At 37.8% G+C, this 11,710-nt stretch overlaps 1 protein-coding gene across 1 annotated transcript; it reads left to right on the top strand.

Annotated features, from left to right (window-relative positions):
* The first annotated feature begins 347 nt into the window (after positions 1 to 347).
* Positions 348 to 10,190, top strand: LOC107092771 (cytochrome P450 1A1-like). Its single transcript, XM_015387422.1, has 8 exons — positions 348 to 487; positions 758 to 1,056; positions 3,100 to 3,708; positions 4,159 to 4,282; positions 4,363 to 4,452; positions 6,423 to 6,546; positions 6,633 to 6,719; positions 8,779 to 10,190. The coding sequence occupies exons 2-8, from the start codon at positions 766 to 768 to the stop codon at positions 9,059 to 9,061; spliced, it is 1,608 nt and encodes a 535-aa protein (XP_015242908.1). The 5' UTR covers positions 348 to 487; positions 758 to 765; the 3' UTR covers positions 9,062 to 10,190.
* Positions 10,191 to 11,710: the final 1,520 nt, after the last annotated feature.

The raw sequence follows: 11,710 nt of genomic DNA, 5'->3' as shown, positions 1-11,710 counted from the left end.
TTTTTCAGTGGCCCTAATCCTCTTCTGTACTAAACGGCGTGGATTTAAAAGCTTAAAGAGCGCCCTCTGGTGACAAATCATGCGAACTTGTTTCAGTTTCACTATGAAATACGAGTTATCCGTTGGTTACTGTTTTAACATGGCTATTAAGATATATGACCTAAATACATAAAAATAGCCGCAGGAAAATGAAAATACTGAATAAATTTGGAGGAAGAATAAAGACAAAAAGCATGCGTTCTTTCCCGATCATGGTAACAAGCATTTTGATCCATGCGCCCTCATTAATGTTTTTGGTCCTGCAGCGCGTGCAGGCAGACTGAGCCCTTTAGGGAGGGTGCAGCTTCCTCTCCAAAGGAGGAGTTCTCCGTTTCCCCAGTGAGACCCTCCTCTACTGTACATTAAACCACAAACTTCTGCTGCTCTGCTCTGTGAAGGCTCTATCGCTTCAGCTGTTTACCTCTGAAATCTGCAAAGGAAAAGTGTGGTAAGTTTCCTTAAAGACATTCCGCATCCTGCACAGCCATTTCCCAGTTTGTTTGTCCTTTTGCGAAATCCCACAGAGAGGAGTTTCTATATGCTAAAAGACGGATTATAAGAATTGGAAAAACTGTAATTTTGGTATGGATTTCTAATCCGGATTTCTTTTTTTCGTTGCTTCCTGCCTCAGATTTCCTCTCTCTTTGTGAAAAGAAAAACAAAAAACAAAACACTAACAATTTTTAAACACTGCTCTGACTCTGGGCTCTTCTCTTAGCTGATAACATGGGGCTGATCCTGTCAGGATATCTGCCAAGGAGGGAGGACCCTGCTGCACCCCTGTCTATTGTCACCATCGCTCTGTGTGTTTTTACCCTGGTTCTGATGGCCATCAGGGTAAAACAGAACCACAGATGTTTCTTCCCCTACCGCCATGACTACCAGCTGGAGAAAACAAAGTTCCCTCCCCCTCCGGGCCCCAAGCCCTGGCCCATTGTGGGCAACCTGCTCCAGATGGGTGACCAGATGCATCTCACTCTCACTTCCCTGGGACTACAGTATGGTGATGTTTTCAAGGTCATGGGAGTTTTTTGGTCTGAATTACTGTTTAGGATGTAGTAATTGAAACATTTTCAAACTCTAATTATGTGCATCTATCTTGAGGGGTTATAAGCCACCCATTTCAGACATTATTTTTCCAGCGTGAATTCACAAAACAATATCAAAGACCTGGCTGTGCAGATCTAAATTCAGTTTGGATTGTTCTCCCTTCTATAAGATAGAAATACATCAAGTCTCAATATCATTTATGTCACTTTGTAAGAGAAATAAATGTTTTTTTTTTGCCGCTTCCAATAAGGTTCTGGTATAATTTTGGCTGGACAATTAATTAACTCCACAATCAATGGTGGAGTCTTGCCCAGAGCCAGAGGCGTAGCCAGAAATTTTTATAGGGGTGGCCAGGCAATAACCATTAAACACTGAGGGGTGGCTGCAAGTGGATTGGCACTAAAACCCCAGGGTGAGGCCAAAGATACAGCCTTTGCTAACAAATAGATGCATATATTTAAACATCTGTGCTTTCTTAGATAAAAGGTATAGTGGATAAAATTCTTTTGAGTTCTGGGGCATAAATCTTTTCCATTGTCATTACTTACCTACTTGTATCAATAATCATTCTGCATAAGATTGATATTTACAAGTACTAATACCTACATAATTTGATTATTCAATACTTTTTTATTAAAATAGTTATTTATATCTATGATTTCACTGAAGACTCCTAGATGACTTGTTGAGACATCTAATTTTTTCTTTACCCCATATAACAAAAATTCGACTTCTGAAAAGAGCATGAATTCTGTACTTATATTTATTGTTACTATATTGATGTGCATAATTAGCCACAGTGTTTTCATTAAGGAATACATGGAAAAAAATAGTATGTAATATATGAAAAATTAAAATCAATATTCCACTTGAGAGTATGACACCTGCCACCATCTGTATTAGAGGGTAAAAAATGGTAGGGGTGGTCACAGGGGTGGCCAGTGATTGGCTAAGTGTGGCCATGGCCACCCCTGGCCCCCCATCTAGCTCCGCCCCTGCCCACAGCAGACTTGTTCACAATTTTCTCATATATCTTCATCTACATGAATTGATTTCTCTACAACCCTGCATTTAAAAATTGTACATAAATTAATAATTTGGTCAAATTAGTTAAATATACATTTCACAAGTACACCTGTCCAAAAGTAAAAACCCCTTTCAATGATGCTCCCACCACCATGCTTAAAGGGACAGTACCTTATTCTGCACAGCTTTAAACCATAAGCAAGGGCAACTCTTTTGTTTGACCTGTAAGCCCCAACCCAGCCTTCATTCATGGAGAATTTTTTTGCCACACAATAAACCATGTAAAACCATTTTTCTTGGAGAGATTATAATAAAATCAAGTAAAGGGTCTTTAAAGTTAATAAAGTATTTGCAGAGCCTTACCATGTCCCTTTCAAGCAGACATTTATATATCAGTTAACTGCTTAGATCCACATTAGGGAGACTTGCACACTTTTAGATGGTTTAGTTGGTCCCCAGTTGGTTTTGAACACCCTGCTAAATTTTCTTTAACTTAGGGGGTAAACCTTGGGACCGGTGGCTTCCATTTTGAATATTTGGCATTTTGATAGAGCCCAACCAAACCCTGATCCTAAAATCATTGAACTTGGATTAAAATCTTTACCAGGAAATAAAACTAATTTCAGAAACTAAAGCAATCCTCTCAATGGCAGCGATCGGATATGGTTTAGAAAATGTTCAGAGGCTTATTGATGTCTCTGAAAATCAGTCGCTAAGGTGCATCTTACTAAGGTACTATTGATCACATATTAACAGAGGTTAATGTGTTATTTTTACCATGAATTGAATATGGAAAATATGCATTAAGTTGAAACTTGTATCCCCTTTTTTAATTTTAATTAAAATTATTTCTTTCACGGTGAATCCAAATTGGAAAATGAATGTTTGAAATTTTAACTTTATAAGTTGCAATTAATTGAACACTCTTAGTTATGATTCGTTTATATAAACCTCTGACAGGCACTTTGTTTGTCTTTGCTTCAGATGCGTTTTGGCTCCTTAACAGTGGTCATCCTTTGTGGATACAATACTATCAGACAGGCACTGGTTCGTCAGGGGGAAGATTTTGCTGGAAGACCTGAACTTTTCACTTTTTCCGCCGTAGCCGATGGGACCAGCATGACCTTCAGTGAAAAGTATGGGCCTGCATGGCTGCTCCATAAGAAGCTGTGCAAAAATGCCCTGAGATCCTTCTCCCAAGCTGAACCGAGGGGATCAGAGGCCACCTGCCTCCTGGAGGAGCAGGTGTGTGCTGAAGCTGCTGAGATGGTGGCGGTGATCCGGGAACAAGCTGCTAAGAGCCCTGAGCTGAGGGCTATAGATCCAGCAACGTCGTTAGTGACCTCTGTGGCAAACGTTGTGTGTGCCCTATGTTTTGGGAGGAGGTATGACCACAGTGACAAGGAGTTTCTCACCATCGTCAACATCAACAATGAGGTTCTTAAGCTCTTTGCAGCCGGCAACCTTGCAGACTTCTTCCCAGTGTTTCGTCATTTTCCCAGCCCTTCTCTAAGAAAAATGGTCCAGTACATTCAGAGAATGAACGGATTTATGGAGCGAAGAATCGAGGAACACATCAGAACCTTCGATAAGGTAAAGAAGCCTGGTCATTCTGAAGAAATCTGTGTCTTAAGGTCTCTTACTTTACAATATGTATAATTCTATCTTTACTTTATTTAATTTATTTGATTAATGATGCAAATACATGGTTACTTAATTTTGGCCATTGCATACTGTATGTGCAACTTTCAGTTTATTCATAATTATTTACAACTCACTGTTTTAATCTGAGATTGCACACATGCACACACGGCAACCGTAGCCAGAAAAATAACAAACAAGTCCCCTGGGATGAACTTTTGTTTTTGTGCAGAGTGGCTAAAATGTTCGCACGCACTCTAATTAGGAATTACCAACCTAGTGGAAGACACGCGTCCCTCTATAAGAGGGCCAAGGTTTTATGATATTAGATCTAATAATAATAACTGTCTTGAGAAAACAGGCCATGAAATTGTTGGACATTTTCTGTATGTTTGGTTGCAGAACTGCATCAGGGACATCACCGATGCTCTGATTGCACTTTGTGAAGACAGAGAAGAGAATAGGGAAACATCTCTGCTTACTGACTCTCAGATAATCCACACCGTCATAGACATTTTTGCAGCAGGTAAGAACAACTGCTATAAGTACCTTGATAACATTACTGCTTTGGTTTTCCTGCAGCTATGCAGTTTTTGCTTTCTTAAGGTTTTGACACCATCATTGCTGGGTTACAGTGGAGCTTGCTGTACCTTATCAAGTTCCCCGACATCCAGGACAGAATACACCTGGAGATAGGTATGAAAAATATCAAGATTTAAACTGTTGGACCATGTGTATAATAAAAATGTAAAGCTTAACTGAGAGTGAGCGCCGCCTATCAGAACAGAAAGAATGTACGCAAAGCTAGATAGCGTGAGCCTGTCTGGTCTCATGAATGAGTCAGGGTCTTATTGTCCAAAAATAGCAGGTTGCTCATTAATGAATCCAAGTAGTACATCACTAATGAGCCTGAGTTTGTGTCTGCTGGTTTATTATAGAGACAATATCAAACTACAATAGTTCATAATGTGGGTGACGTGGTGAAGCTGGATCAATGTCAAATCAGGCTTCAGAACAATCTAAAACATTTACAAATCCGATGAAAATGCTGCATTTGGGAGAAAAATTTGTTCTATAATATTCATGGAGATAACAAGCAGTATATAATTTTTTATATCTAAAGAAACAGGCATAAAAAGCCAAATGGCTCGAGAAGAACTCACCAAAGGTCAGCCTGTTTCTTTGCTGACATCGGAGGTGCTTTTGATACGGAGTGATTGAACTGGTGCTGAATGTTCTGAGGCACTTTGCATTTTTCACAGTGACAGGAAGGGAGGGGGATGCTAGGAGGTGACAGGATGAACGAGAACAGGACAAGGCTCGGAGAGTTCAAGAGAGACACAAAGGCAGTGACACGCAAGGCTCTGAAGCCTATAATTTACCATTGTCCTTAACTAAAACATCAGAGAGAATGAGGCTAAGAGGCTTTAGTTTGCTGGGTAGCTTTTTGACAAAGCCTTGATTTTCTTGAATGAGCATAAAATGGAGTATGATTGAAACACGATTTACCAAAGCCAAATAACATATTTTAAAGGTAGAACCAATGTAACACTTCTGAAATATGGGTTGTAGACATTGAAAACAATTAAGAAGCAGCAAAGTGACTTATCAGAAATCTGGAGGTGCTGCAGAGATCAGTTGGAGGGATAATCTGTTGACATAAAAACTCTGTGTCTATGTGTAAATCTTGCGATAATAGAGAAGCTCTGGTCAGATGGAACTAAACTTAAACTTTCTGGCCTGTTTGGCTGAAGAATAATACTGAACATCACCCAAGAAATAATGTTCACTGCTACTATAATGTTCACAAGGTTGACATTTGATGCATTATTCTTTGTGAATACTTTGTTTAATCGTAAACGTGGCAGCTGGTTAGAGTTATCGGGTAAATGAGGGATCTAAATCTGGGTCAGGTTCAACTTCCAGCACTATAACAACCCTAAACCTACAGTTACCTACATTTACAATGAGCTTGTGATTAGGGTTGGAACTAAATATTTTCTTTTTTTTTTGCTCATAATTAATCTGTTTAAAATTTTTTTGATTGACAGATTACTAATCAGACGACAAAATGTGCTTGATAGAGGATCATTTTTTTCTAGACAGTGAACTAAGTAAAGCTAAAACTATGCCTCTTATGAAAAGTGCATATGCACAGACAAAGTTTTTTTAAATTGTAAATGCTCAAACGTATATATATTTTTTAAAGTTTGGTCTTACTTTTTGCCTCTGACTTGGTTGTTCTGGGCCTGTTTCAGAATCTGTATACTGCATTTAACATATATTTGTTTACTAAATTATTTTACAATTATTTGAGTATTCAATCAATCACAATGAATCACGGATATTGTTTAAGGCTTACTGGTAGTGAAAGCTTATCCATGTGTTAGAATGACCAACTCTAAGTCCAATTAAGAATTTCTAATAAGATAGAGATACAGCTTTAAGAGTTTCCTTAATGTTCTTCAGCTATTTACCAAAGAAGAATGAAGAAAAAAAAGCCCAATGCTGGTAAATCTTTACACCGTTAGAATTGCAGCTGTAACTCTAAAAACCCATTATCAGAAGTAGGGCTGAAACAATGAATCAGATTAATTGTGATTAATAATAATAAACAGCTAGAAAGAGAATGTTCCTTTGGATCTGATGTCTCCTTTTCTTTTAAGATGAACACATTGGTTCAGCCAGACCTCCCCGGTTTTCAGATAAGCCCAGCATGGCCTTTACAGAAGCCTTCATATACGAGGTGTTTCGTCACTCTTCCTATGTTCCTTTCACCATTCCTCACTGGTAAGACTAGATCTTTCTGGCTTCAGAACATCAGCGGTTTCAGCACAAATAACGACCAAATTTTCCATATCTCTCTTTATCTCCAGCACCACCAGGGACACCATCCTGAATGGATATTTCATCCCAAAGGACACATGTGTCTTCATTAACCAGTATCAAGTCAATCATGATGTGTGAGTAGTCACAAGGGGAAAGGATTTATTGCTTTAAATAGGATTTACTACAAGATCAACTAGGATCAAGATCTCTGAGTGTTTATCTTCTTTTTCAGTACAGAATAAAATCTCTTTAAGTGATGCATTTAGGGTCCCTCCTACAGTAAAAGTAATCCTACCCCTTGAACCTTTTCATATCTTTTTTTTTTTTGCTTCAACTACAATTATTATAGCCTTTTTTTTTTTTTTTTTTACAAAGGAGCAACACAAACAAGCATGTGTTTAAGTCGAGGGAAAAGAAAAGAAATAAAAACTATAAAAGTTTAGAGTTTATTTGTATTCAGCGTGCCTTTTTAAACAACCTTTCACAGCTATTAAAGCTGTGAGTATTTCAGGGAACGTCTGTGGTAGCTTTGGATCTAGTCTTTGCTTATTCTTCACAAAATGGCTCCAACCCAGCCAGACTGAATAAAACATGTCTGTAAGCTAGTCTATTCTAAGATTTCAATATATTTAAATTCAAAGCAGGGGTCTTCAACGTTTTCCAGGCCGAGGATCCCCAAACTGATGGCGAGATAAATCGGGGACCCCTAATTATACACTGCCTGGCCAAAAAAAAAGTTGCCACCTGGATTCAACTAAGCAAATAGGTACGAGCCTCCTATTGGATAATTACTGAAAAAACAACAGTAGAACTCAGGGCTATGTTTAATACTGAAAGTAAAAGCATTTCCACACGCACAATGCGAAGGGAACTCAAGGGATTGGGACTGAACAGCTGTGTAGCCGTAAGAAAACCGCTAATCAGTGAGGCTAACCGGAAAAAAGGCTTCAATTTGCTGGGGAGCATAAAGATTGGACTGTGGAGCAATGGAAGAAGGTCATGTGGTTTGATGATTCCAGATTTACCCTGTTCCAGAGTGATGGGGGAATCAGGGTAAGAAGAGAGGCAGGTGAATAATTTTGCTCTGGGATTATTCAAGTATTTCTGACTCTGATTTTTCATTGATGGGACAGGTGTTGTGAATGAAACTGTGCCCATCTTGAAAGAGCTCCTGTGTGTCGCTGAATGTGTTCATCAGTAGTGTCAAAAGTACACACATTTGTTACACTCTGGTAAAAGTTTTAGTATCAACTTGACCTCTTTACTCAAGTAAAAGTGAAAAAGTATGTGCTCCAAAAACTACTACTACTATTAGTATAAAGTAACCTTTAATAAAACCAGCCAGGTGCCACTACATGAACTGAAAGCTCAATTTTTCGACTATTTTGAAAAAATTCTTTGAGATAGGGCCAAGGATGAGGGAGGTCTTGTTGGTCTCCGTCTCCTGATCTGATGCTCTCGCCTGTGTCCGACCTTTCAGACATTTCAACATCTTTCTCTGAATCCTACATTGTAGCATGGCATAGACAATTCACGTTTTGCAGTTTGAAGAACACCTGCTTGCTTCTGGTGATTTCCTTCAGCTAACCAATGAGTGTTTGCGTTATATGACTCATCCAATTACACTAGTTTTCACTAGATGTGGATGGAGCCAATGATCTGCATTGGGTGGCGAACATGACGTGAAATAAATATTTAGAAACATTAAACCGAAGCCAAGAGTAACAAGTAACGTTTGTTTTAAAAATGTAAGGAATAGAAAGAACAGATACTTGTGTGAAAACTTGTGCAGGACCTCCGTGGACCCCCTAGGGGTCGCTGACCCCCTGTTGAAGACCTCCATTTTTTTATATCAATGACTGTGAGTTTAGCCATGTCCTGCTAGAAGTTAGAATTCCGGGTCAGATTTTAATCTATTCCAGCCTTTAACAAGTTTTCCTTTACATCTGACCTGTATTTAGCTGCATTGTCTTTTATATAAACTCTGACCTGTTTTTCTGCTGTACAAAAGTATTCACAGCGCATAAACCTTTCAGTTCCGTGTTTGGTAGTGGGAATGGTGTGGGTTTGTGATTTAGATATAATTCAGTTAAAATATTTTCAACTCTGCTTGTAATTTGACAAAATCTGTGAAATTATTGTTGGAACTATTTACCAAGCTGTAAAATTGTCGTGTTTTTCATATTGATTCAGGGATCTTTGGGGGGACCCAGAGGAATTTCGTCCACAACGCTTCCAGGGTCCATCTGGACAGTTGAACAAGGAGCTGACAGAGAAAGTTTTTATCTTCGGCCTTGGGAAGAGGCGCTGTCTCGGGGATGGATTTGCCCGTTTGGAGATGTTTGTGTTTCTCACCATGCTGCTCCAATCTCTGCGGGTTGAAAATGTTCCTGGACAAGAGCTGGATCTCAGTACAGACTTTGGTCTGACCATGAAACCACGTCCGTACAAGATTACAGTCTCCCCCAGATTTTAGACCCTCTGAACACAACTCCTCAGAAAAGTTGGATCATTCATTACTGTTCACATACTACTAGAAAAGAACACCATCTGTATTAAACAACACTGGATGTTCAGGTCAAGCAGACTGATTTGGTGTTCTTTGAAAAGGTTCCAGACCTTATGTCCTACTAAATGTTAAAAATGTAGCTTCAAAACAGTCCCTCATTAACAGTCTACACATTGTTCACTTGTTATTTACAGTTAAACACTGAGAGGTGAAGCATTTTTCAGAGCAGTGATTGGTGCTTTCATTTTAGCCAAGATTCATCCCCCTTTCCTTTTTCCTTCCTCAGATTTAATCCTGTCATCTAAGTCGTGCTTCTATCTCGTCTTCCTTTAACATGGCTCCTGGTCATACGTTAAATACTTTATGCTCCCTTATAGTTGCACTCTGTGATTAAGCATTTTTGACTTGGATCTTTCTCTAATCCCCCCCTTTCTTTTTGTTTCCCACATTCTGAAATGCTAACAATCTCAGCCAACACCAGCAATGTAATGTGAAATGAGGCAGCTTATAAGATAAACCTCCTAAAATCTGTTGCCAGAGCTACAGACGAATGGGGCAGATATATCCTTAAAAGGAAAGTGTTGTGATCCAAACTCTTGATTTTTTTCCCCCTTTCCCTGCAGACTCCTCAGAGGAGAAAGCATTTCCTCAGCACATACCTCCGTCAGCCACTGGGTTGTTTCACGCGTAGTGATAATCATGAACCACATTTATATTCCCCTGCTTGTTTACACCATCTCAGCACTTTCTAGGTCAATGCTCTGATTCCCACCACACTAACTTACATAAACTAATTATTAATCAATGAATGTTTATTTGCCCATCACTTGTGCATTTTTATAATGATAGCATTTATTCTGGTTGGTACACTGAAAAAACTAACTGAAAATAAGTACAAATTTCTTAAATGAAGTATATTTACCCTCATTTTGAGTAGATAAAAATGTTTTGCCAATGGAATGAGATATTTTCTCTTAAGATAGCATAATTAGAAAATATGCGCTTGAAATAAGTCAATGCAGTTGTCTTTTGTTGTTGTTCCATTGGCAAAGTGTCTCACTAACCTCTTCAAGAAAATGCACTTATTTTAAGAAAGTATGACTAAGTTTGTTTTCAGTTTCTTGCAGTGTAGTTCACTTGTTTTTTTTTTCATTACTGTATGTATATATATATATATATATATATATATATATATATATATATATATATATTTTATTTTACTTTTAAGGGTTTACAGAACACCTGGCAGGTGATAGCTAGGTAGACAACACAAAACATGTTTTTCATTCCTTTGAAATAAAGAATATAAAGACTGATGACCATTTAAGTCACATTTAACTTAATGAAACAATAAAAGTAAAAGTAATCCAACAAAATAAAACTGTTTCCTGTTGCTGATTTTGCTAAAGTATTCAAACTCATTTTTCAAAAAGTTATCGCACAATAACTAGTAATTTTTTTGTGACGGAGACACACAAAATGGTGCACAATTGTGACATCAAATTATCACATTACATTACTATTATTTTTTTTCACAAATGAACCTCTTTAGTGTTACATGTCAAATTTACTCTAATATCTCTAAAAAAATGTTTACGTCCACCACAATTTGCCATTAAGAGCCAGTTTATTAGTACATAAAATCCACCTGTGTGTAACTTAATTTCTGGGTAAATTTAACCTCATGAAGTGCAGGAAATACAACAGAATGATCAGGGATTTAGTTTAATGTAGAATTAACAAAATCCTGCACTTTGTCCTGTTAAATACTGTAATATATTTGAACATCGCTATGGTGTACCACAGGAATGAGTGTTGGGTCCTAATCTCTTTTTTTCTTCTTTGTGCATACATGTTCATGAAACTCCTGAAGTCTCAGACAGACCTTTCTCAAATCTAATTAAAAATCTGTGGAAAAAGTCAAAAACTGATATTCAGAAATATTCTGCATTTGATCTGAATGAGCTTGAGCTGTTTTTAATGAATAATTTATACAGTAGTTCCTAGTATACAAATATGATGGATGTATCAAAGAACTTATAACTGAAGTAACAAAATGTTGAATACACAAAACAATAAATGAGTTAGGGTAAATGCATGTGCATATCACACTTTTGACAACCTTAAAAGCAATAATTAAACAATGCATGTAGTTTTGTCCACATGATAATGCTCTGTTATGTGTTGGTCTTTTAAATGAAACACAGAATACATCAGAGTTTATAGGCTGAAATGTAAATACAATCTGAAAAAAAGTTTAAGGGAAATTATTTGTTTTGCAAGCCACTGTAAATAAAGGGATTTTTTTTCCTCCTTCACAAAATGGCAAAGCAAACAAAAAAAAAAAAACTACCGGTAAGAGGATGTTACGCAGCTCTTATTTTAGTGATCTACCCCCTCCATGTTCTTTGTTGATCACTGTGGCTTTGTCCATCACTTTGCTCTAGCCGACTGACTAACAGTGCAATTTAAACTCATCAAGAATAACAAATCAACCCCAGCGTGTGCTGATTGGCCACTGATCCAAAGCAGCCAACAAAATGTAGCACGCAAGGTTAGAAATGATGCCTCTGTGCTGCCATACGAAATGGACCACTTGAAGGATGTATGTCACAA

The sequence above is a fragment of the Cyprinodon variegatus genome, unplaced genomic scaffold, assembly GCF_000732505.1.
Source record: "Cyprinodon variegatus isolate N-32 unplaced genomic scaffold, C_variegatus-1.0 Scaffold393, whole genome shotgun sequence".
Lineage (NCBI taxonomy): Eukaryota > Metazoa > Chordata > Actinopteri > Cyprinodontiformes > Cyprinodontidae > Cyprinodon > Cyprinodon variegatus.
The sequence above is the reverse complement of the archived record's forward strand: the minus strand, read 5'-3'. Positions and strand labels throughout refer to the sequence as shown.

What these genes read in the sequence shown, in the direction of transcription:
- LOC107092771 (XM_015387422.1), top strand. Translation starts at nt 766, where the DNA reads ATGGGGCTGATCCTGTCAGGATATCTGCCAAGGAGGGAGGACCCTGCT. An exon ending in AGTATGGTGATGTTTTCAAG is followed by an intron (nt 1,057 to 3,099) that starts GTCATGGGAGTT and finishes TCTTTGCTTCAG; the next exon opens with ATGCGTTTTGGCTCCTTAAC. An exon ending in CCTTTCACCATTCCTCACTG is followed by an intron (nt 6,547 to 6,632) that starts GTAAGACTAGAT and finishes CTTTATCTCCAG; the next exon opens with CACCACCAGGGACACCATCC.